We start from the raw sequence: 27,982 nt of genomic DNA on the forward strand, positions 1-27,982 counted from the left end.
TTGTCCTTTATTAGTTATACCCAAACAAGGAGGGAAAGTAAGTTTGTTATTGAACCCCGGGGGATATAAACACAATCATTGTGCCAGTGAGGACCCACCCAGAAAAAATCAACCAACTAATACAGAAGTACCATGGGTCCAAGTACTTCACAAATATAGAGCTGTGTGACTCATATTGGTAAATTAAATTAGAACTTCAATTGAGGAAATATACAATCTTTACATATGCCAGAAGAAGTTATACTGGTAAATTACATTAGATCTTCAATTGAGGAGATATACAATCTTTATATATGTCACAAGAAGTTACCAAATTATGGCACTACCCTTTGGCCTCCAATATAAGTGCAGGTGTCTTTGTAATGGCATTAGAAGCAGTTTTTGGGCCAGAGCTAAGAAGTCATCTAACGCTGACGGTTTGTACAAGATCAAGTCATGCATACAGAGCCATTAATCGGTCTACTGAGGAAGAGTGTATCTTGGCAGTGGACAACTGAGTGTCAGAATGCCTTGGAGGCAATTAAATATGCCTTAGTAAGTGCAAAATTATTACACTACCTGGGTATGAAACTCTAATTTCACCTGATGACTTGTAAGTGTACTGGCATATCGCCGGTTTACTTGTGGAGTATCTTTGCGGGCAGAAGCATCTGTAGAGTTGAGCGCAGGACATGGAACTGTTATGTTGTGTAGTGTGTAGCTCTGCATGTGAGAGGCATTGTTAGCATGGAAGTTGAAGTGTTGCTACAAGTGTTATTACATTAAAGTGATAAAATTAGTAAATGATTCAGAGGAAAGTGCATCAAGAAGTAATTTAAAAATGAACAGTGCTGCTGATAAAGTATATGTGTATCCTCTCGTTGCATGTCGTACCGTACAGTATCAGTCATCAGCGATGTGTTCGGTCTCCCAGAACGAACTGATGTGAATCAGTAGAAATTAGTTACCATAAAAGAGTGCAATCAAGTACCAGTGATTTGTAGCGAGTGTGAGAACGTGCGTTCGGTCATCGCGTTTGCGCATTATCAACAATCAGCCGCGCCGGTTACGTGCATGCTCGTACAAGTGAGAATTGAGAACTGAAAAACTAACTTTATGAACAGTGTGAAAATAACATTACTAGTGTCAAGGATGACTGGTACCAAATATCTGTGTACGTGTGACGAGCATAAGAACTTTAGTGTGACCATTCGTCTTCCGCATCAACAACAATCACCCGTGTCATGTCAGGTACGCGTATGCTCGTCCGAATGATATTGTGGACTCTTAAATCATCCATTAATTGGGATAACACTTCTGAATTAGAATGTAAACAGTGCAACCTGCTATTTTCCTTTAATTGTCTCAGAATATAGTTGTTCATATCAGACGTCGAACAGTGTCGTGTTTTAATGTTGAGTGGCTCCCCTAAACCCGCTAACATAATTCGATAGATAATTTCAGGCAAATTGGCAGCAGTGTGGGGCAGAACAGTATGACTGCAACAGGATTACCGGATATGTGGAGTGGACAGGGCGCTCAGTTCAGAAACGACAAACAGTTTAAAGGTACCACCCCACCCATTTGTACTCCCAGGCGTGTTACAGACTGACTCCTCAAATGTGGGATTAGGAGCTTGTCTGTTTCAAATTAAGTCAGTTGAGGGCCAGCCAACCTTCTGCCTGATAGCCTTTGTAAGTGGGGTGCTGTTGAGTTGTGAAAGGGCATTTACAACTACAGAACTGGAAACATTAGTTGTTGTTTGTACCTTCAAGAAGTTCCACTATTATTCAAATGGATTACAGACAGCAGTATACTGTGATCACCAATCTCTTAGTTTCTTCCAGTTGTGCAAGTTACTTACACCAAGATTATTAAGGTGGACACTGGTGTTCCAGGGATACAGGTTTCAAATACAATATATAAAGAGAAAGAAGAACCAATTCATAGATGCCCTATCTAGACTTCCCGGATGGTCAGAACAAGAAGAATAGTGAGATGAGAAACAGGGAGAATTCCCAGTGCCATTGATGAGGTAACAAACAGCATGGAGTTACTATTTAGAGCCACATCAAGCTATGTCATTGGTACAGATGAAAGATCTGCTCCGGCATGAAATACGACAGATGTTAGAACAGCTTGAGTATTCAAACCTAAACCAGTATTTTTGGGTAGTGAATGAAGTATTATTCTACCAACAAAGTACTGGAAGCAATAATTGATGTGTTTGCATTCCAGAGAGCCAAGAAAATAAGTTTGTACAATATATACACCAGGTGTGAGGCCATTTTGAGTGATTAAGTGTGTGAATAAACTACAGACATACTGTTATTCCCACAACTTTAGATGGGAGGTATAGACAGTAATCAGATCATTGTAATGTATAAGAAAAGTAAACCAAATAATAAAGACAGCATCAGATTACTCCAATCAGTTTTGCCATAGAAGCTGTTAGCTTTTGTATCCATTGATGTCTGTGGGTCATTACCAAGAATGAGAGGTGGGTGCAGATTTATCGTTAGTTTCCTAGATGTATTCACAAAATATGTAAACTTGTATCCATTCAAAACAGCCACAAGTAAGACCATTCTTAGAAGGTTCCTGTAGGGGTATATACCTGGAGGAAAACAGACGTCCATTGACACAGACCCTGGCATGTGTCACCCAGCTTCTCTGTGATAATGTCATTGGTCAATAGAATATTGTAACAACTGTAATACTAACTAAGAACTTCAGTGAAGTGTAGTATCTCAATGACCTAAGTTTTGTGTAAATTGTGACATCTCAAAAGATTGAAAATAATCAATAATTCATAAATGACAAAGGGAAACCAGATGGGGTGACCCAAGTTTTCCATGGTTTTCCTGGGAGTCTTTGCCCAAATGGGCAATTAAGGCCACGGGCACACCAATCGCAAACTATAAAATGTGTTTGAAAGAAAAAATGGCACAGAAGTTGCATGTGTAACTTAGGTAAAATGCTACTGTTACTTAAAGCACCGTAAGAAAATGAATTCCATTCAGTTATTATCAGGCAAAGTTGTGATTTACATCCACTATACAGATAGTTTTGTGTCGGGCATGAGTGATGACCAAAAGATTAAATTTATTAAAAGATGTCTTGAAAGCAAAGCTCTGTCATGGGTAAATCTAAACTTAAGTCAGTGGGAAACATACCAAAGTTTCGAAAAAAGTTGTTTAAATAAATTTTGGTCGGAAGCTGAACAAGGGAGAATTAAAAGTGAATTTCTGATTGGTCCAAATCATAGGAATAGGGACGGCACACTGAAAGAGTTCTGTAAGAATCAATTTAAGAAATTAGCACACCTTGACAGGCCATTTGAAGGAATTACATTAATTGATGCACTAAAAAGGAGATTACCAGAAAGGTTGCATAATTTTTCTTCGTGGCAAAGTGATACTTCCAGCAGAGAGTACGAGTGTAGGATAGTAAATCTTTGACGAGGGCTGTTTGGTTGAATCTGGGAGTGGGGCTGAAGGTGAGGCCTTTGGATTGGGAGAGAGGTTTGGAGGAAAGGTTAACTACTGAATTAGGGTGTTGTGGTGCCAGATTATGTTGATCGGAATTTTGAGGTTTTGGAGGGAGTGGAGCTGGAAGTGGGAGATTGAGTAGATGGGAGAGACTGGGTTTGTGTGCAATGAGAGGTGGTTGAGGTTTGCTGGAAAGGTTGTGAAGGGTGAGTGAGTTGCCTTTCTGGAGGTGGGAAACCAGGAGATTGGATAGTTTTTTGAGGTGAAGGGTGGCATGCTGTTCAAATTGGCGGTTGGCCTGTAGGAGGATGCTATGAATAGCTTGCCTGGAACAGTTCCGTCCTCCGTCACAGCGGGACCCACCTCCTCTTCCTCAAAATCACCCTCTCCAAACCTTCCAGGAATTTCTGACTTCCAGCCTTGCCTCTCAATCCTTCTTAAAAAACCTTAATCCTACTCCCAACATCACCACTGCTGAAGCCCAGGCTATCCGTGATCTGAAGGCTGACCGGTCCATCGTCATTCTTCCGGCGGACAAGGGTTCCACGACCGTGGTACTTGATCGTCGGGAGTATGTGGCTGAGGGACTGCGTCAGCTTTCAGACAACACCACGTTCAAAGTTTGCCAAGGTAATCCCATTCCTGATGTCCAGGCAGAGCTTCAAGGAATCCTCAGAACCTTAGGCCCCCTACAAAACCTTTCACCTGACTCCATCAACCTCCTGACCCCACCGACACCCCGCACCTCTACCTTCTACCTTCTTCCTAAAATTCACAAACCCAATCATCCCGGCCGCCCCATTGTAGCTGGTTACCAAGCCCCCACAGAACGTATCTCTGCCTACGTAGATCAACACCTTCAACCCATTACATGCAGTCTCCCATCCTTCATCAAAGACACCAACCACTTTCTCGAACGCCTGGAATCCTTACCCAATCCGTTACCCCCAGAAACCATCCTTGTAACCATTGATGCCACTTCCTTATACACAAATATCCCGCACGTCCAGGGCCTCGCTGCGATGCAGCACTTCCTTTCACGCCGATCACCTGCCACCCTACCTAAAACCTCTTTCCTCATTACCTTAGCCAGCTTCATCCTGACCCACAACTTCTTCACTTTTGAAAACCAGACATACCAACAATTAAAGGGAACAGCCATGGGTACCAGGATGGCCCCCTCATATGCCAACCTATTCATGGGTCGCTTAGAGGAAGCCTTCTTGGTTACCCAGGCCTGCCAGCCCAAAGTTTGGTACAGATTTATTGATGACATCTTCATGATCTGGACTCACAGTGAAGAAGAACTCCAGAACTTCCTCTCCAACCTCAACTCCTTTGGTTCCATCAGATTCACCTGGTCCTACTCCAAATCCCATGCCACTTTCCTTGATGTTGACCTTCACCTGTCCAATGGCCAGCTTCACACGTCTGTCCACATCAAACCCACCAACAAGCAACAGTACCTCCATTACGATAGCTGCCACCCATTCCACATCAAACGGTCCCTTCCCTACAGCCTAGGTCTTCGTGGCAAACGAATCTGCTCCAGTCCGGAATCCCTGAAGCATTACACCAACAACCTGACAACAGCTTTCGCATCCCGCAACTACCCTCCCGACCTGGTACACAAGCAAATAAACAGAGCCACTTCCTCATCCTCTCAAACCCAGAACCTCCCACAGAAGAACCACAAAAGTGCCCCACTTGTGACAGGATACTTTCCGGGACTGGATCAGATTCTGAATGTGGCTCTCCAGCAGGGATACGACTTCCTCAAATCCTGCCCTGAAATGAGATCCATCCTTCATGAAATCCTCCCCACTCCACCAAGAGTGTCTTTCCGCCGTCCACCTAACCTTCGTAACCTCTTAGTACATCCCTATGAAATCCCCAAACCACCTTCCCTACCCTCTGGCTCCTACCCTTGTAACCGCCCCCGGTGTAAAACCTGTCCCATGCACCCTCCCACCACCACCTACTCCAGTCCTGTAACCCGGAAGGTGTACACAATCAAAGGCAGAGCCACGTGTGAAAGCACCCACGTGATCTACCAACTGACCTGCCTACACTGTGATGCATTCTATGTGGGAATGACCAGCAACAAACTGTCCATTCGCATGAATGGACACAGGCAGACAGTGTTTGTTGGTAATGAGGATCACCCTGTGGCTAAACATGCCTTGGTGCACGACCAGCACATCTTGGCGCAGTGTTACACCGTCCGGGTTATCTGGATACTTCCTACTAACACCAACCTATCCGAACTCCGGAGATGGGAACTAGCTCTTCAATATATCCTCTCTTCCCGTTATCCACCAGGCCTCAATCTCCGCTAATTTCAAGTTGCCGCCACTCATACCTCACCTGTCATTCAACAACATCTTTGCCTCTGCACTTCTACCTCGACTGACATCTCTGCCCAAACTCTTTGTCTTTAAATATGTCTGCTTGTGTCTGTATATGTGTGGATGGATATGTGTGTGTGTGCGAGTGTATACCCGTCCTTTTTTCCCCATAAGGTAAGTCTTTCCGCTCCCGGGACTGGAATGACTCCTTACCCTCTCCCTTAAAACCCACATCCTTTCATCTTTCCCTCTCCTTCCCTCTTTCCTGATGAGGCAACAGTTTGTTGCGAAAGCTTGAATTTTGTGTGTATGTTTGTGTTCGTTTGTGTGTCTGTCGACCTGCCAGCACTTTCATTTGGTAAGTCACATCATCTTTGTTTTTAGGTATATATATATATAAAATAGAGGGAAACATTCCACGTGGGAAAAATATACGTGTGTGTGTGTGTGTGTGTGTGTGTGTGTGTGTGTGTGTGTGTGTGTGTGTGTGTGTGTGTGTAGCATAATTAGTACACAAAACAATGTTTCAGGATTTGATGTGAATGCTAGACAGGAAGTTATCTATTTGTTGGAGCATGTGATGAGAACTCTAAGGAGGAAGCTGAAAGATGTCCGTCGATCCATTCTCCACAAAGATGTATGGCTGTATCCTGATGGACCAGTCAACTTGCAAGAGATCATTGGTGCTGGGTAACGTACGTGAGCATCTGTTGACTGGAGCTGTGTTGTGACTTTTATTTGTGAAATGGTGGCCAAGACTGCTCAAGACAGTGTTATTCAGCATAAATGCATGTCTTTCTTAAAAAAAAAAAAAAAAAAAAAAAAAAAAAATTCGGGATTGACTTTCCAATCATTATGTAACTTTAAGTCAGTATGTATTTTTTTTGTCATTTGACAATTAATATTTGAGGTCTCTATGTATGTAGATTGGTTGTATGGAAAGTTAGCAAATAGTGTGGATGACATTTACTAGTATGGGCAGTATAACAGAATTTATGCATGTCTGCTGTCATACTCTGATTTTGGTTCTCAAGCTACTGGATTGTGTCATCATTCAAAGCTATTTATGGCTATGTTTACCTGAATTTATCCTGAGTATTGCAATATTATATCTGATTGGATCTTGAGTAATATATATTGATATGATTATGAGCTTTATTCATTTTGCTGTGTCAAAAATTTTTTTCTCTTTTGTACTCAATGTGGTTTGGATTCATTGGTCGATCCCCACGTTGTAAACTTAGGCCTTAATATTTTTCTATTATTTTGTTCTTTCATGAGTCAACATATCATTGAATCATACAGTTTATGTGACTGATTGATTACTACTCACGATTGAGTATATTCTTCTGGTATGTACCCATTATTGTGAGTTTTTCAAGTTGATTATGTATGATTATGAGCTTTATTCATTTTGCTGTGTCAAAAATTTTTTTCTCTTTTGTACTCAATGTGGTTTGGATTCATTGGTCGATCCCCACATTGTAAACTTAGGCCTTAATATTTTTCTATTATTTTGTTCTTTCATGAGTCAACATATCATTGAATCATACAGTTTATGTGACTGATTGATTACTACTCACGATTGAGTATATTCTTGTGGTATGTACCCATTATTGTGAGTTTTTCAAGTTGGCTCACTTGTCGTACGCTTAGGCTCTGAAATTTTGTCTCTTCTCTTTTGAAGATTTTGAAGGTTTGATTGTATAGATCTTAACTTAAAATTTGTAAATTCTATAATTTACATTGTCTCTGTAATTATTTTTATAGTTTAGTGGCGTCATGTTGTAGTTGTGACCTTGTATTATTTGTCGTGTGACAGTATGTTCCACAGATCTGAAAATCTGAATGCCATATCCTGATATATGTGCAGATTATGATTTGCATAGTAGATATTTTTCTTATGTTCTCTGTAATCTGTAATGCATCAGATACTTCTATACATCTATCTGCTATCCTGGGCATCATTTTGTAAACCGTTTGGCAAACCTTATAGCCTGTCACAAAATATTGTAAACATTCCGTTTCCAAATTTTGTGATGGGGATATAATAATGGGTCACCCTCCTCTAACATTACTTTTTTTTTTCTATAGAAATAACCGATACCATGTATACTATTGATTCTTGTATGGGTGATCATTATATCAGCTGTCTAACTGAATGAGTTTCATATGATTTTGTATACAATATGTTATGTTTCAGGCTAAAATGTGTAAAAAGCAATCAATTTGTTAGTACTATGTATGTACAGTTAAAATTACACTTCTTTCATAATTATTTGAAATTATGAAATTTCTGGTATTCTTATAATTCATATTATTAATTGTACAATCTAATGTGAATTAATAAATTTATTTCTGGATCGGTTTATAATATAATGTTATAACTTGGTGATGATTCTTCTTTTATCATGAAAATTTGTAAACTCTTTTGGTTTGTAAACTCTATGGAATAATGTGAGTACCGCAGAATGTAAGTAGCGGTGGGCATGCCTCTGATGGAAACGCATGTATTTTGATGAACTTGTCAACAATAATGTAATTTGTGGTGTGACAGAAGTGCAAATTTTAAAGTCGGTGTGATTTAGAAGAATGGGATAAAATAAAAAGATATTCATAGCAACAGGAAAATCTTCATCAGTTATTTCATCTTCAGGAATCCAGAACATTAAATCAAAATTTCAGCTGCAAGAATGTACCCCTAGACAAGACTTGGAGCCTACAACAACAACAACAACAACAACAACAACAAGATAATGAAGATAAGTAAAAAGTTTTTCTTTTGTATATCTTACGCCTCTTGAAGCTTTCAAAATTTGTGCAAAGACAGAATTTTAATAGTGATGTGTGGGAGAGTAAGATTACAAACTCCGCTCTACATGCTTCCTTCTGTGAAGATGCACCAGAGGTACACATACAGCAGATCTCTGACAATAAAGGCCACTCTACTGAAGCCTTCTGTACACCATTTGTCTCAGTACAACACATCAAGTTGCCTTGCAGTACTAAGGCAGTACCATCATTCCGTTACAGCCAAAGAATGGTCATCTCTTTCTGAAGTCACACCTGGTTGGCCCTATCCTGGTTTTTGGGATACAGCTTTGGTCTCTATAAGATGTCACCACTCCAAGAAACAACAGGATGATTCACATTAAGCCATTGTGCCACATCAGTTTGCGACTGTCTTGTTTCCATTCTTCCTATGGCCTTCCACTGCAGAGAATCTGGTAGGCATCTTCTCTGTGCCGTACTGCACTGTCTGTGACTGTATACACAGCGACTGTGGATGTGGGACCAACCGACAAACACTACCCTTTTGATAGGTGTGCTGACGTCGTCATTGGTATGGTTTTCCATTGACTGGAATGTCATCTTTCATGGACAACATTATCATTCCAACGTCTGGTGACAGTTTGTATGATTATATCATGAATTAGACACAGAACAGGAAAGTAGTGGTGTGTTGCTTTAATTTTGGACACCAGTGTATATTTTCGCTACCACAAGGGGCCACATAATATCACAGCCCAAGCCAGTGCTAGTTCATGATATTTTATGGTTTGTTGTAATAAAGCTGAGCTGATCAGCTGGCAGTTCAGTGATCTTTCAATTGTTATGTTGAAAATTTGTAAAATGCAGCAAGTTAGCACATTTCACCTGTGGGAGAAATGCGTTTACTCCATAACATATAGTTGGCCTGAAGTGAATGGATTGCTTAGGTGCAAAATTAGCAATCAACAGGGATATTAGCAAATATATATATATATATGATTCTGAGGCTGATAGGTGTCTATTGTAAGACATCATTCATAAAATAGATTGGAACTGAATTATTTGATGAGTATATAAAGAGAAAAAGAAGCCACAGGTGTATGTTTCAGTAAGAATATATTGGTTTGTTAAAAGGTAATTCTAATAGTCTTTCCAGAGGTCTAATCTGTGGAAAGTGAATTTGTACCAAGCTTCTGTGTAGTAACTTTAGATATTTTGGTAGTGATGTTTGCTGGTGAATCTGCAAGCACGATCAAGGGAATTTGAGAAGTGTTTTTCTGCAGTTAAGAGGAAGCTGCTACAGCTATGCATCGTATAACCAAATGCAAACTGAACAGCACTGAATCATTATCTGTGGAATCTATATAAGTTTCTACTTCTGAGTAGTAAATTCACAGGTGACACAGTTTTACTATTACAGCCAGATCACAATTTTATTTCAGTACTCTATATCAGTTTTGCTGAAGGCTTAAAAATTGTTGCCTGTGTTCTGCAAGTCTTTCATGATATAATACAGAACCATTAGGTCTTGCTGCATTAGTGTGGACTTTGGACAATTAACGAGAATAATTTCACTTAGTTAGAAGATTAATTATTATCAGTGTAAAAGTAGTAGCCACAAGGAAAAATTGGAACTTTGTGGTAAGATCTTATGGGACCAAACTGCTGAGGTCATCAGTCCCTAAGCTTACACAGTACTTAATGTAACTTAAACTAACTTATGCTAAGGACAACACGCACACCCATGCCCAAAGGAAGGCTCGAACCTCTGATGGAAGTATCCACAAGGTATTACAATTACACATCCTTAGTAATCCAAAGTTTGATTACTCCAGTTAATCATTAAGTGCACCTTTAATGTCTCACATACATACATGCCTACATTTATACAAGCTAGGGTGACACTGAAGGAGGAGTCATGCATTTTCAACTGCAGCTTCTTGTTCCTCACTTACAGCCATCTTCTTTCCAACTATGTGTGCTCTTGTGCCTGAATAACAAGGTCACTGCATACAGGGGTAACATATACAGTGTTTATTTGCTTAATGATCCTGTTAATCCAATTTTTGCTGTGAACCACAGACATATGATCATACATGGTATGAAATGAAGTTTATGGCTGTGCTGAGGATTTTTTAGCAGAGAGGATGCAGCATGTAATATTAGATGAAGAGAAAACTACAAAATAAGAAGTAGATTTGCACTATAGTTCAATTCTTTTATCTTAGCGGCTTGCGCATGCCCGCCCAGATGCAGGAGACTGCTGCATTACCAGTTGCAAACGATGCATGTGCCAAGAGAAGCAGCGCCATAATATAGTGTAGTTCGCAAACTTACATTTAGAGGGGAGGGCGCAGTTTATGAAGTAAAGCCACTACGGCCGCATTAACCCTTTCGCTGCTACAGAGACATGCTCCCCACATTCCGTGCTGTGCGCGATTTTCTCTGCACTGCACTGCTCGCCTGTGCAGACACATGGTGCTCCGAGTGCTTTGACACACTTATCATTCAATTTCACAAAAAACTATTTGACCCAAAACTTTGATTTTTACACATTTTCTTGACTGATACCTTCCCCCCATAAATGACTTCATTTTGTTTTGATGTTCAACACAGTTATTGTGCAGCATTAAATGTAATAAACCATTGCACGAAATTTTGAAGAGTTTGCAGAGGTAAAAGTCCATAGCGTATACTTTCCATATGGTCGATTTTAGTTGCCACAATGTTGAGAATGAAATGTGGACAAGATACCTAAATTTCATATAAAATTTACTGTATAACAATATCTCATTTAATTTAAGTACCAGATAGGTGTCATATGTAATATTGAGAAATATTCCATCTTTCGTGACTGTAATAAAAGTTTTATATATACCAGAGTCATTTCACTTTTTTCTAAAAAGTTCTGATTAAAACAAAATTGGCGAAGTACACAAAACTGAATTGTGGATGTAATAAAACACAGAAACTAAAATACATTGTCAGTGAGGCGCAGTGCGCAAACAATTTGTGTTTGTCACAATGGACAGCAAATACTTGCCAAAACATAGATCAGTCGATGAAAACATTGAATATGATGATGTTGCCAAAGCAGCGAAGCAAAGAATTGCGTCAGACAATCAAGTAGCTCAGCAACATATGAGCCGAAATTCTGCTCTAAATAATACTTTTAATACTGTCGCAAAAGAATATAATTCAATATGAATAGTAAAACAGCGACTGCAGAAGAGAAGATACACAAACAAAACAGATAACATGAATATTGTATGTGTGCCTTTTCATTGTTTTTAATTGCTGTGAAAAGAAATCTTGGAGGACAAAATTAGAAAATGATTATAATGAAGAGACAAAGCACTAGAAATTTCAAAAAATTACGTTCAAACGAATAAAATTCATGAAGTAAGACACTTCGCTATTGTTTTTAAATAAAGAAAATGTTAAGTACTGAACATGGTTTGAACTCAGAACCATTACACTAACACAGAAATGGCTCAAATGGCTCTGAGCAATATGGGACTTAACAGCTGAGATAATTAGTCCCCTAGAACTTAGAACTACTTAAACCTAACTAACCTAAGGACATCACACACATCCATGCCCGAGGCAGGATTCGAACCTGTGACCATAGCGGTCACACGGTTCCAGACTGAAGCGCCTAGAACTGCTCAGCCACCACAGCCGGCAACACAGCTCATCATTCAACAGAATTCCTGGAGGACTTTAAAATGTCAGGCAAAATACCAACAAACACTGTTGGTATGACTATGAATTACTCACGTTTCGTCGAAGTCCAATAGGAAATAAACAATTACCGCTGTTCTTTATTGCGAAAAAGTGGTTCATGAGAATGATGCAAACACCTTTCCTTGCTATCGCCTGAATTAGAAGTCTTATTGCTTGTTTCGTTTAATTAATTAATAGAATATGAAGCAGTTGATATAAAGAATGCTTTTTCCAAACTTTCTATAAAAGAAAGTCTGCTATCAAGACATTGCTTTTGTTCAGTTACTTTATTTACGACTAACGTTTCTAAAACTGAAGACACTCACCCGTGCTCTGCACTGCAGTCGAGCTCTGGCAATGTCGATCTCTCTTCATTGGCTGACTGTGTTTTGTGACATCAGATGCACAGAATGAACCTAAACTCGGCCACCATCGTAAATGACGCGCATTATAGCAATAAATTATTGTTAGTATAGTGTACAGGTGCAGCCTACAATGGCTGCTTCTACATGTTAATGTATAACTTGACTCATTTTATGTTCCTGAAGGCTCTTCTTCATTATAAAATTTACAGAACACAATGCGTGAATGAACAAATGAAAAAGAACACTAAGGGGAAAACACAGGGTTGAGATTTACAACAAGAAGTTGTTGATGAATAACTGAAATCTTTTTTAAATACATTCAAAGCAATTGATTTAGAAGTAATTGCTGTGTTGAGAGGAATCACCCTTGCTTCCATAAAAATGGAATAGCTGGGCATATTATGTAACTGGGATGCTATCAGACTTAATCCTTGCTGTAAGTGTCACAATTGAGAGCAGGATGGGTAATGCATTGGAAGTTACTTTGTTTGAGTGCAGCCAGTTCTCACAAGATTTGGTACTGGTATAAGCTGTAAGGCAATACATACAGCGTCTATCTGAATGAATCCCTCTTGATGAACAGGATACGTCATCTCATGTGGTTTTCAATAACTTGTTTCCTGCCATTGGTGTGCTCCAATGTATAGTGTAGCTCTTCAATCTAGGCAACATTTTGCCATGCTTTGAGCATTGAGGTACTTGTATGAGGCAACAGAAACTGGTTCTGGATGGTAGGGCTGCTCATCAGTTGTTGTTTGTCACCACTGAATTGGCATGTGATTTGCTGCATTGTGCTTGATCTGTCTGCTGTTATAATCTGTGGTAGTAGAAGGGCCATCTGTCAACAAGAAATTGTTGCCAATGGTAAGGTAGTGGCCATTTTAAGGTACAAAGTACACTCCTACCACCCAACATAAATCTGTCAATGACTTTAAAGAAGTGTTCAAAAACTGTAATTATTTGTTGATTACATAAGCATACTAATAATGGGCCAAAGCTCAACCATACCACACACAGACGAGATTATAGTTGAGTAAGACTAGAACTGGTCTACAGCAGACAGTTGTTGTTTGAATGGAACAAAGTATTATGTTAGGCAATTTCAAATGAATAAAAAATATTCTGCTATTAAGCAGAAACATGCATAAATAATCATAAAGTCTATAAAAAATTATCTGTAAATCTTCTTGCTTTGTTACCAAAGGCAAGGTAAAATGGATTTAACACATAGAAAGACCGAGCGAGGTGGCGCAGTGGTTAGCACACTGGACTCGCATTCGGGAGGACGACGGTTCAATCCCGCATCTGGCCAACCTGGTTTAGGTTTTCTGTGATTTCCCTAAATCGCTCCAGGCAAATGCCAGGATGGTACCTATGAAAGGGCATGGCCGACTTCTTTCCCCGTCCTTCCCTAATCCGATGAGACCGATGACCTCGCAGTTTGGTCTCTTTCCCCAAAACAACCCAACCAACCAACAACCCAACACACAGAAAATTAATGAAAAAGCTGAGTTTGTCATATTTTGAATATGGATCCTTTCTCATTATGCCAACTTGAAAACTATGGTCCTAGCTTACTATGTGTACTGTCATTGCCCACTATCCTCCATGGGCAATTTAGCTAAAATAACAAAAGTGTTCAGTTTGCACAATAAACCAGTTTGAATGTCATCTTGCATCTTTGCATCTTGCACATGCCTCTTCAAAGATCGTGATATTTTTATATTCACTTTCCAGAGATTTTATTCTTAATGGTATTTATTAACAACAATGACAGACAGTTTCATTTTAAATGTGATTCAGACAATCACAAATTAAAAATAGAAAAATAATGTCCATGTAGACACTGAAGCATTGTCTGTGGGTCAGAATAAGGTCTTGTATTCCTGTGCAAATGTCTTCACTGGTGTTCAATTTCCCATAAAACAAGAAACAGAGTTTCAGTGAAATCAAAAGAAAATTAAAAGTATACGTTGTTAGCTAGTCATTACAGAAATTATTTCATTAATAAAGCGTGAAAAAGATGAGATTACATCCTTATGGCTGCAGTGTTATCTCTGACTCCTATTTATGCTCTGTTCTCATATTTATTTTCCTTGCTTTGTAATGGTCTCAAGTTATTCATGCACTCACATGTTTCTGCATTTTAAAATGTTGTCAGTAAAGTTATACTGAATCCACAACATTTCTGGTGACCACTGATGCTCCAAGCTGTGCCACATCTTAATATGAAATGACTGCATAAACTGTGCCCCATGTCTTCCACATATCAGTACTGAATGGTTAATTATCTAAGAGACAGAATCTAATACTGCCTACAAACACACTGGTCAACCATATAACAGTTAAACCACTCTATCCTTGCAACAAAATCCTGTTATATGTTTTCCACAATTCAAAAGTCAGTTTGTGTTAGCACACATAGCTTCTGATGAAACAAAATATAGTTATGCCATCACTGCTCTCCACAAGGCATGGTCATGAAAGTGCAGAATAATTTTGGCCTCTCCATCACCACTAAAAATGTTCTAAGTCTCAACCTGAAATCAAACGAGTAAGGAAGTTATTCTACACAGAAGAGTTAGGTGATCAAAGACCTTCACACTTGCTGCATTGCTTATGGATCCTGGCAATCAATGCAGTTAATGAAGGTGTTCTGTGAAACACCTAGCTGTAATGCCTACTGGATGACAAACAGAAAATACTCAGTATATGCGTCAACAATTTCAACAGTTTAGCACCAACAGCAGACTGCATTGCAGAGATGTATCCATCCACATGTGTTGCAGCTGAATGTTCACAATCAGACAATCCCCTCACCACATTAGAACCACAAATTTCTGAGTTTACTGCATAAGTTGCCACCTCTCAAACACCACATCCAGTCTAGTCAGCAGTTATGGCACCACCACTCACTGAGGAGATGCCACAGTTTGCCTTCAGCTGCAAAGGTATGCTTGTACCAAAGAAGAGTTGGCTTTGAAGCTGAAAAATGCTCTTCCCCACATGAGATGGAAAATGTCTCTGGAAGTTAGTAATTATGGCAACAGGCTTCCTAGATGGCAGCCGTTGGCTTTTTGTTATGGAACATTGTACAAAATTGTAGTTTTTAGAGGAAACAGGTGCTGACGTATTTGTATACCCGTCTTTTCGACTACCTCACTGTAGCAGTGATGACTGTCACCTCTATGCTGCCAGTGGTTCCACAGCTAAGACATATGGGTGTGTAATACCTTCATTGACTTTAAGACATCATTGTGAGTTTGTGTAGCAATTCATTGTGGCAGATGTAGTATACCCCATCCTTGGAGAAGGCTTTTTATGACTGTACAGCCTGCTAACAGACCTATATCACTGCCGCCTTCTTGATACAACCCCTAACTTAGCTGACCATAGATGTTTATGCTGTGTAGACAGCACTGCCATACACATGATCACTGGCAACTCTCAGTATTTAGAACTCTTTAAATATTTCCTAGAGATAACTCAATAGCTACCCACATAAGCCCATGTACAGCACTCAACAATGCATTATATTCTAACCATGCCAGGACCACTGATTCCCACTCAACTTCATCAACTACCACCTGCAAAACTGAAGCTAGTGAAGAAATAATTTGCTTTTATATGGTCCCAAGAACTGTCAGACGACAGCTGGGTGTCACCTCTCCACATAGTTCCAAAGAAAACCAATAGATGGTGACCATGCAGTGGTTACCAACAATTTAATGCCAGAACAATCCCCAACTGGTACCCTGTTCTGCATGTTGAAGACTTCTCATTAGTATCCATGGTTAACATGACTCCTCAACAATAAAATTGTTATGTGCTTTCTGCCAAATACCCATTGCTCCAGAAGACATACCTAAGACCGCTGTCTGTACCCTGTTTAGCCTATTCAAGTTCACTAGGATGTGTTTTGGAATATGCAACACGGTCTAAACATTCCAGCATTTTATGGATGAAGTCATAAGTGATCTCGACTTATGCTACATCTATGCTGACAGTGTTTTATGCTACATCTATACTGACAATGTTTTAGTTATGTCCAGCTCTGGAACTTTTATATCAAATCTTTACTCACATCTGTTCACATGGTTCACTCATCAATCAATCAAAATGCATGTTTGGAGCATCTGAAGTTCAATTTCTCTCTCATACAATTAATACCCAAGGAATTTGGCAACTACAAGAGAGAATGGAAGCCATAAAAAACTTACCACAGCCAATGACAGTCCATGAGTTGTGAAGATTTCTCGGTCTCGCTAACTTTTAAAACCATTTCATGCACAACCATGCACTGCTAGCTGCTGCACTGAAACACTTCTTATGAGGTTCACCAGAACCAAGTGACAAATTACAGTGGAATAGCGAAGTAGAAACTCTAACAATGTGAAGACTGGTATCACAGAGGCTGTACTCTTAGCAACAGCTACAGGTGCTACACTACAACAACAAATAGATCAACATTGGCAGCTCCCGATATTCTTCAGCCAGAAACTCTCTCTGTAAAATGAGAACTGGCCACTATATGACTGTGAGTTATTGCAGGTTATGCTTCCATAAAGAAATTTCAACATATGCATGAAGGCTGACAGTTTAAACTGGTCACTGGTCAAAAGCCACTATTTATGCTTTTCATCACAGACAAGACACAGTATCACCACATTATCTGTGATGCTTGGACTACATAGAGCAATTCATGACACATGTTGTCCATATTGATAGGGAACTCAATACACCAGCAGACACCCTCTTCCATGTATGCAGTACTGGGCAGCATCAACTGCAAAGCATTTACCTTGGGCCAACAACATGAGAGTGAACTGCAAAAATTACTTGTACATCCATCTGGCCTGCAGCCTCATTGCATCCAGATACCTTATTCAAACATGTTGTTGTATTTTGATGTTTCTACATCAAATTCAGGCCTGTTTGGAACAGTAAATTTTCATCATCAGGAAATCTTGTCGCTGCATGATTTGTCCCACCCTAGGGTCCTGAGTATGATGAGGCTGGTTAAGCAAGTTTTTGTGTGGGTGAATATGGACAGAGACTGCAAAGCTTTCATGCATCAGTATGTGGCACGTCAACATAATAAGATCACCTGCTATGTCAATGCATCCCTTGATACATCTGTTCCACCTAACCAATTATTCAAACATGTGCAGCCGGCCTGTGTGGCTGAGTGGTTCTAAGCGCTTCAATCTGGAACCGCGCGACTGCTACGTTCATAGGTTCGAATCCTGCCTCAGGCATGGATGTGTGTGATGTCCTTAGCCTAGTTAGGTTTAAGTAGTTCTAAGTTCTAGGGGACTGATGACCTCAGATGTTAAGTCCCATAGAGCTCAGAGCCATTTAAACCTCAAACATGTGCACATGGACTTTGTAGAGCTTTTACCACCATCTGAAGGATATGCCTACTGCCTAACTACCATTGACTACTTCACTTATTGGCCTAAAGTTTTTTTGATGGTTGGTGCCACTGCTGAAATAGTTGCAACTACATTCTTTCACAGATGTGTTGCTCATTTTGGAGTGGCTCTCTGTATCACCACTGACCAAGGCAGGTAATTTTAATCATGACTATTCTAGTCACTTGCTGGTATATTAGGCTTGAAGCATATTCAAAGAGCAGCACGTCATTCAGCAGCAAATGGCGTAGTTGAGCATTTATATCACCAATTAAAAGTATCCTTCTGTTTCTTCTGTACATAAATGATCTAAGCTTAAATGTTGATGCACACAAAACAATCATATTTGCAGATGACATGATTCTACTAAAAGGAGATGGCGATGAACAGTTACAGCAGACAGTAAACACGGTCACGAAACAATTTAGCAGCTGGGCACAGAGTAATCAGCTTGTAATAAACAGTAAGAAAACCGTTGCTCTAAAATTCCACAATGTTCCTAACAAGGACATGTTTATCCCATCAGTCTCTATCAATGACGAACCAGTTGATAACAGTACTGAAACCAAATTCTTAGAACTTTGGCTGCAGAGTAACATCAGATGGAATAAGCATATTGAATATCTCAATGCAGAACTGGACAAAACTTGTTACCTTCTTTGTTCATTAAAATCATGCTGTAGTGAGAAAACGGTATTGAATGCATATCATGCGTACTTTCATTCTTGTCTTACATATGAGGTCACCTTCTGGGGAAACTCTAAAACAGCTAATAGCACTTTTAAACTACAAAAAAGGGCCATTAGAATCTTGTTTGGGTGCAAGCCTAGAGACTCTCATAAACCCCTATTTAAGAAATCTGGTATTCCTCCATTACCATGTGTATACATTATGGAAACCCTTTTGTTCTTTAAATTAAATATAATAGGCAAGGACCAGAGACTGCAAAAAACTGTGATGTACATGAGCACTTTACCAGACAAAACAGAAACTTAAATATGACTCAAATCAGCACAGCACTGTGTCAAAAAGGTACTTTTCATATGGGAGTTAAGCTTTATAACAAACTTCCTGAAAACATAAAAGCTATCACTGAGGTCAATACATTTGGAAAATCTCTAAAGTCATATTTACAGCATCACTGCTTTTACTCCATTGAAGAGTATTTAAATTTATGAAATGTGTTTTATAAATACTTACGTGTAAAGTGTATTATTGTAACCTTCAATATGTATGCATTGAAATGACTTTCAGCCTGTATATTTATAACTTGACTTGTCCAATGTCTTATGCACAAGCTGCTATGTAGACAACAGGACCAATAAAATACAATCTACAATCCCTATGATGTAATGGATCACAAGATTGGACAGACACTCTACCAATTGCCCTTCTGGATCTCCACACTTCTATCAACAAAGATCTTAATGCCACAGAAAGAAACTGGTTTATAGTCAAAATGTTTGATTGCCTGGTGAATTCTTTGGCAACATGCCTAATGACCTTGTTGAGGCACCAGACTTTGTTCAAAAGCTATGTTCACACATTTGCCAACAAAGTCCAGTTGCAACCAGAGAGCAGCATACTCTCCGACCTTTCACTTTCGCTGACCTCTGGAAATCTAATCAAGTTTTTGTCACACAAGATACTGTGCAAAAGCCTCTGCAGCCATTATGTGATGGACCGTATACAGTCATTATATGAGATGTAAGACATTTAAGGTATGTCAACTATGAGTTCCATTAATCACTTTAAACCTGCTTTCTTCACCTCTTGTGCTAGCATCTCAAACCGGATAAGCCACAGTGGATGCTGGACAAAATGTCCAATGAATCTACAGCAGACTTAGCAGAAGTCCCTCTCCCACTATCTGCCCTCATCTGATATGGATGTCACATCCGTTTTACTAGAAAATACCATTAGTACTGGGAGGGGGAGGGGGAGGCATACTCATGAAGTGCTATGAAGACAAAATCATTGCAGCATAATCTCTGACTCCTGTTTACTCTCTGTTCTCATATTTATTTTCCTTCATTTTTAATTTTCTCAAGTTATTCATGTTCTTTCATGTTTATGTACATTTAAGTATTGTTAATAAAGTAGTTATGCTAAAACTGCAACCCTAGTTTCAAGGATTCAATATTCTAGTTAGCTCCATGACAAATTGGAAGCTTACTGGAAACAGGTCTTTATTCTCCTAGCACACAGATAACTGTTCCTGTATGTTAAAGGTAAGTGCTCAAGCAGTATAAGATAAAACAGCAGCTATTCAATGTAACTGAAGAAGCAATAAATTTTTGTATTGTGTAGCTTCTAAAATTTACTTCACTTCATTAATGTATATTGTAATGTAACAGATCAAAATCTCCTATCATACTACATGTTCCACCTGGTTACTAAATATCATGATATATGATAATTTTGTTATGTAAACATATAAGTATAGTCACACATTAATTTTAAACTTACACTAATCATTGTATAATGGCACAAGGAGTATAATCAGCCTACTGATGAAAGAAATTTACTAAAATCTTATAAGATGATGGAACTGGCTGTTCTTAATTCAAACAATTTTCAATTTACCAGTCTTCAGTATGTATTGGAATTTGCCATTAAAGGAAGTATTATTGTAGGCAAATGAAGTATAAATTTATTTTTGATGAAGAATTGCATATTGTAATAGTAATTGTTGAATTGATATACAGTATTTTACAAAGTTCAGAACAGAATAGTTTTGCAACTGACCAAACTGTTAGTTGAAAACATATTTATAGCTCTTCTTGACCTCATTGTCACATGTGAAATTATTTGTGTTAATCTCTTTTCATTATAGGTTATGTACAACATAAATTGTAGTAATACAGATAATTTAATGCAATGTCAAAACTCTATATAAGTGCTGCTGTTAGGTCAAACCTCTCAATTTTTTTATGATTAAATGAAGAAAATTAAAGTATATGGTGTGTTGGATTTCTATTTTAAAAAAGTAAAAATATTATGTTTATGTAAGAATGCAGCATATTCCAAAAATAAACAAACCTAGGGCATGTTCAGCGAATAAGAATGCTGCGCAAACTTGATCACCAATCTGGGATACTTCCAATTCAACAAATATAAATCTATTAAAGAATTGTTTCCTGCCCCAAAACTTGTTTTTGCATTTGAAACAAACTTGTTTTCAGTATTTAGTATGTGGAATTGGGTACCAGCAGCATGATAGCAGAATAGTGACACAGCATAGAGATACAATTTCCACACTGGTTATTAGTAAGCACATATACATAACACATGTAAGCATTATGAGTGTAAAGAGTGTACCAACTCTCACTCCCTCATGGGGCAGCAATCCCCATTTACAGATTCAGAGCTGCCACAGAACCCCCCCCCCCCCCCTCCCCCAATTGTGGAGCCCATGAGGAGAGACTGCAACAGAGTGTCATCTGTCTAAAGTGATGTAGGCAGCTGTGTGACAGTGAATGTGATAGAACACATGTCATAATCAGCATGGTGTGCCGGGGGGGTGTACAGCATGCCCAAAGAGCAACATCTGTGGTGCGACTAACGGGTTGCCACTGATAACATTGGCAGATAAGGAAGTAGTCTTGGCAGTGTCTTTAATTGTTGCTGGCTTGGCAGCAGCGTTTGAAGAGGGAGGCATGTTAGTGGTGTTGCCTTGCACTGTTGTGCCCACAGGAGGCAAGGAGGCATTGCGGGGCTGGCAGCAGTATAAGCTGTGGTGGTGACTGGTAAGTGTACCATCTGCTGAAAAATGGGGGGTGAGTCATGCCATGTAACTTCTGGTGAGTTTCCCAGGAGAAGGATGCACCCCAGATGCATCAACATGGAAGGTCACATGGGATTTCTGAAGTTGTTACTTGTCATTATTTATCATGACTCCATGAGAGGCCAGCTTATCAAACATGATTTGCAGGTGGTCATCATGGTCTTCCTCATTTTGCAAAAAAATTATGATATCATCAAGATAGGTGTAACAAAAAGGTAAATTGATCAGTATGCAATCAATAAATCTTTGCCATGTCTGCGCCATAATTTTTAGTCCGTACAGCATGTAGAGGAATGTCTGGTTCCATCGAATTTGTGCCAACTTACAGTCATTCGCAGTGCAGCTGATGTGGGTATGACATCACTCAAACCAAGAGGCAGTGGTTTCTGACATTGCCAAGGCAAGGCCATGAAGAATGTGTTATCGGAGTCCATAGTTGGTTTCGCTGCTAGGTGCGGGTGATGCAATTGCGAAGTACAGTTCTGGACCAGAAGGAAGTCAGTCATGATGCCCAGCATGACTATATGTGGCTGGGATAACAGAGATGTCATATCTCTCACAGATCTTGCATTTAGTCACTATGGTCGGAATAAGATTTCAAAAATCAGAATGCACAGGTACTGAAAGGTGATGTTAACCTTGAGTCCATGGTTCATTGTCAGATGAGAGACAAAACAGATAATGGACTGGTATGGTGCAGGCCACTGTTGTTCAGCCATAACAGCACTGTGGAAGGTGTCCATATGGTTCATGTCGTTAATGCAAATGTCATAATGTTCATAATCACTATCACTGTAACATGCAATGTTTTGTCCTGTGCGATAGTTGAAGGCACTTAGATTAACATTTATTATGGAGGTGGGTGGCCACTGTTTGTGACTCTCTGCTCCACTTTGCCTGAAATACCAGGAATAGATTCACTTGGTGTCAAATCTGGAATGTTTACCATGAAGTCACCCAGTAAAGTTCTGTGAGCTTGGTCCAAAGATGTGGCAAACAATGAAAACGTTGTCACTATGTTGTTCAGCACTGTAGTATTGTCCAAGCCTTGGCAGATATTTAACGATTTTGCACACGGTTTTTCATAGAATTCACAAGCATTTCTTCAGGGACATTGTTGACTTTGATGAAGAAATGGTGAGGTTGTACCATTTGTAATGGCAGCACTCTTGATGGCATAATTGGCATAACAGATTTTCTACTTAACAGTAAAATTGCGGTGCAAAGCTTATTGGGGTCGCTACTGTGGAATGGGGCATGTGTGATAGTAGAATAATGACACAGCATAGAGCTAAAACTTCGACACTGTTTATGAGTAAACATATACACATAACACATGTAAGTGTTATCAGCATACAGAGAATATGAACTCCTGGTACCTTCCAGGGAAGTGAACCTCATTTACAGAGTCAGAAATGTTATGTGGCTACAACTACAATGCAACATGTGAACTAAAATTTTAATTTGTCTTATATGAGAACAGGAATGCTTCAGTACCTTGTTACATCATGATAGGACCTGCAGAACATGAAGAACATGCAAACTGATGAAAGGTGTAGTGTTACAGAGTCTATAATCAATATATTTGAGTTTATTAGGAGTCAACAGCTGAAGGAGATTTACATTAATTTATGTTTTCTGTGTGGTATTATACTTATTTATTATTTATTTATGTACTAAAAGGCTGATAACATTTAATAGAAAATATCTTTTAAATAATTTATGTTTTCTGTGTGGTATTATACTTATTTATTATTTATTTATGTACTAAAAGGCTGATAACATTTAATAGAAAATATCTTTTAAAGAAAACTTCAATAAAAGGATTAATTTACCTTTCTCCTAAACTTTAAATATGAGAAAATAATTTCAGTATTATTTAAATTTAAGTAATAATGGTTTTCTTTTTGATTTGATCAAAGAATAGATACAGCAAAAATGTAATATATTCATTTATTATTCTCTTATTAGATGGGCAGCACAAGAGGAATTTATAACTGTAAAATAATAATAGCAGATTTTTCACAGATTAAGTACCAGTAAAAGTAGTTATTATTTATGTCACAAACAACATGAACAGTTCATGGTACATAGTGTACAAATTATTAGACTTAATCTATCACATGGCCCAGTTCTTTATTAGAGACTAGGAGGGAAATGACCATGAAGAGAGCTGTTAAATTTATAGTTAACTGGTCTTACCATGTTTAGAAGTAAGGATTATATGATTATGTGTTAGTTTGAAAACAAGATTAAGTTAGAAGAGAGTGTGGAAATGAAGAGCTCAGTTACAGAGGGCCAAACTGTTGTGGTACAGGAAAATGTTGGTGCATTGAAGAGAAAGATGTTGGTTGGGAGTTTCATCTGCAAGAAAATGTAGGAAGTAGGGGGATGTTGAAAGGCAGGTAAATGTCCTTAAAGTTGCTGTTTAGCTATAAATACAGCATGTTTCATGATTGCAACATCATTAAAAATTTGTAATATGTAATAAATTCACATAAATTACAGGGAGAAGGAATTTCCAAGTACAAATTTTTATGAACAAATTCAAAAAGAAGAAAAATAAAGAAAAGAAAAAGGAAAAAATATGAACAGATGTTTTAATAGGAGGAAAAACATCAATGCTAAAGTAACTTGTTTTGTTAAGTGTCTGCAGTAGATGAATGTGTATTCTTGATGGTGACAAAGATAAAAGGGGAAATTTTTGTAATTCTCAATTTTTGTCCATATAATTGCTACTTCATCAATTTTATGTATTTGGAACTTAGACAAAAACTAGAGCATATAAATAGGTCTTCTTTTGATATTCTTAGTTCTTAATTTTCATATCCAGCAACTCGATCGGTTGAGAGGGGAGATGAGGGGTAGACATCAGGAACATTCTGTGACTAATAGAGACTTTTATAATGTGCCTAACCATTTTACTTGACTTGGAACAGCATATGTTGCTTTACTTTAAATTACTTACATTCATCATACCCTGCAGGTGATGGTAGTCAAACACAAAGTGAGTGACATAAATTAATAGCCATGAAGTATTCTCAGCGTATACAATTCTTCCTTGTTTTTCCTATTAATACCTTTATTAGAAAAATAAGAACTGATAAAAACTTACATTCTTGGAATCTATCAGATTCTTCAGTTTTCTTGGTTGGTTTTGCAATATCCCCTTCTTCCTTTGATTGGACTGTTGAAGTTGATTGTTTTCCATGAGCCATGAGAGACTGAAATTTTTCTATTTCCTTTGTTCTGTCCACTGTAAATGATTGTTTCATGCTTTTACTGATGCATTGTTTTCCATTAATCATATCACGAAGAAGAGCATTAAGATAAGTGATGCAAACCAAATTATACATTAACAGACAGGAGCAGCCATTGCAGGTATTTCTGTAGACATGCTAAAAACAAATTACAGGTGCTGCTAATCTACTCACATTCATAATCATGGGAATTACTTTTATATTACTTTACCAGCACCTTGCCCAATCTTTCCTCTGGTAGTACTAAGTATCTATCACTGGACAGCTTGTAAATTATATATGCAAACCTTCCTCATGAATCACTCCATCTGTTAGTGAAAACTATCAAAATCACTACATTAGTTCCTTAGATTAGCTTGCACACACAGCCAAAAAATGCAGCGGGGAACTTTAATTCATTATAGTCATGCCAACTGGCATGAAACATTTATAATATGTATAGGCCTACACAAACCTTTCTCATAAATCAGTCTATTTATTAGTGAAAACTGTGTCAAATTCAGTATAGTAGTTCCTGACATTAGCAGCCACATGCTGTGATGTGATCATGTCTGCTGTCTTATATCAATCCTATCAGTACCACTGGGCATTGGCAACAACAGTAGCAAAAATGTAGATAAATTAATTTTCAAATATGAGCAATGTAAATTTGATATCCTGCATTCATTTATTATGGATTAAATGATTTTGATAATAAGTAAATTGGAAAAGTAATTATGTATATCTAAACTACAACTTTTAAATTTTTTGTACATAAAATTTATAGTAACTGAATCAAGTAATTTGGTTATTAATAACATGAATGTTATTACTATCTGTTTTGCTATAATGACTATTTGTGCAATAAACTGTGCTGTAATAACTACTGTAAGAAATGTATTGTTGGTTGATATTTATGTTCGTGCAATGCTTGGTGTAAGCACAGTTGGCAGTTGCTGTGTGTAGTATGTGTCAGATGGTGGTAGCAGGCTGTGATTATTTTCTGTAATATAATTGTTGTGAAGACAAAATGTATTGTGACTGAGAAGATTATTGTGAAGGCAAAAAGTACACAACAGAGAAGCTCAAAAGAAATGTATGTCATTCAGTGACAAATGCTACCTGCATGATCCACTTTACAGTGATTACAAACTCTTTATACCTGAAAAAAACTGAGCCAAACTCATCACCCAGAAAAAGATAATGGAGCTATCACACACTGAAATAAATGTTAGATTAGGAAAATCTTAAACTGAACAAGTCATCTTATGAAAATGTATTCAAATGACACAAATCTGAATATGGGAGATATGTCACTGAAACTTGAATTTTGTCCGGAGCAGTGTTACAAACCGATAGAAAAATGCAGCAGGAAACTTTAATACATCATAGTTCAGCCAATTTGTATGAAAAATTTATAAATGTTGTAAACAGACCTTATTAATTATTCAGTCTGTTTTTTAGTGAAAACTGTGTCAAAATCCCTACAGTAGTTCCTGCCTTCACACAAAGACAGAAAAATGTGGTGAGGGACTCCTTGTGCCTTCTTTTTATTACTCACATGCTGTTGTTATCTAATACCTCAGGTGAAGCAATCAAATGGTTTGCAAACCATAATGATGCAATACATATGTTTATGTAATTTTCTTTTTGTAAGCACTACAATGAATAGATTAAAGTTAAAATGAAAAAGGCTGTTTGCATAATTTAAACTAAATTATTGTAAACCTTCTAAGTTCAAAGGTCATGGTTCATAAAACTTCGGCATTTTGTGCATAATTTCAATGGAGCCAGAGATGCTTCTGGCTCTTCTGAGTTTTACAAACTTTCAGGTTGGGCATTAGAGAATGACCATGAAAAATCAATATGGTAGAAGCTTTACATGACCATCAAAGATAATACTTGACAAAGATAAATCTTAACTATTGAATTATCATCTGTCAAGAATAAAATTTATCTACGGATTCTGTTGGTCTGATGTCTGACTCAACATCTGCTGAATTTTGTTGTACATGTGAAAATAATTAATTGTTGGCAGTATCGTGTTCTCTGATGAAACTGGCAGAAGACTTTGAAAACTTATAAGAAAAACACTTCAATGATATAAGAGGATAATTTTATTACCAAAAAGGAAGCAAATCAAGCTACTCAAAGTTCAGAGCAGGTAGATTACTAAATGCAAAATCAAAAGGGACACAGCACACTATATGCTCCACAACTGATACCTGGCCTTTGACGACAGTTTGATGATGGAAATTGTAATATAACTGTCTTAGAGAGCTTATAATATACTACATAATGCAAATCTAATGAAATTTATTTTGTGTTAATTTCAGTTCTTATAACAAATAAAGTTCAAGATATAAACATAGGCTTCCGCAGCCATTGTCACACTCAATAAAATTTTTCTGGGATTGTGATCGTATTGTCAATATATGTAAAACTGTTGCAACAGGGACTGAAACATCAGTAGTTTTATATATATTGACAATGCGGTCACATTGGTTGACAATGCGGTCACAATCCCAGAAAAATTTTATTGAAGAAAGTTCGAAATAGTTACTCATAAATAAATGATACAAACTGTTTTGATAACTTATGATAAACTTTTAAGAACAGTGAAAAGACATTGGAAAAATGTATATGTAAAAATGTAAAGAATGTTGTATAAACCCTGTGAAAATGTTAATATTAAATTTGGAATGGATTTATATGTTAATTATCAATATGAAAACCAAACTTTCAAATTTACACACCTTTTTGTAATTCATTAGTTATTATGGATGTTCACAAACAGCTATACTTTTGAACATTAATACTGAAATCAAGTAATGCAAGAACACTGCAAAAAGTTTGTAATG

The 27,982-nt window shown here is 37.9% G+C and overlaps 2 protein-coding genes across 3 annotated transcripts in view; one reads left to right on the forward strand and one right to left on the reverse strand.

The window, feature by feature from the left end:
• LOC126162464 (gem-associated protein 2) overlaps window positions 1-7,190 on the forward strand; it is a 98,536-nt gene extending 91,346 nt beyond the window's left edge. For both annotated transcript variants that reach the window (XR_007535076.1, XM_049918994.1), the window contains exon 2: window positions 6,349-7,190. Coding sequence is in view for 1 of the 2 variants with exons in the window: in XM_049918994.1 (XP_049774951.1) it covers window positions 6,349-6,360 (12 nt within the window). In the remaining variant the exon portion in view is untranslated. The remainder of the gene's footprint in view (window positions 1-6,348) is intronic.
• Window positions 1-27,982, reverse strand: part of LOC126162465 (UPF0193 protein EVG1 homolog) — a 176,164-nt gene that overhangs the window by 9,081 nt on the left and 139,101 nt on the right. Inside the window, exon 3 of the mRNA XM_049918996.1 lies at window positions 24,998-25,138. Coding sequence (XP_049774953.1) covers window positions 24,998-25,138 — 141 coding nt within the window. The remainder of the gene's footprint in view (window positions 1-24,997; window positions 25,139-27,982) is intronic.

Source organism: Schistocerca cancellata, chromosome 2, assembly GCF_023864275.1.
Source record: "Schistocerca cancellata isolate TAMUIC-IGC-003103 chromosome 2, iqSchCanc2.1, whole genome shotgun sequence".
NCBI classification, from domain to species: domain Eukaryota; kingdom Metazoa; phylum Arthropoda; class Insecta; order Orthoptera; family Acrididae; genus Schistocerca; species Schistocerca cancellata.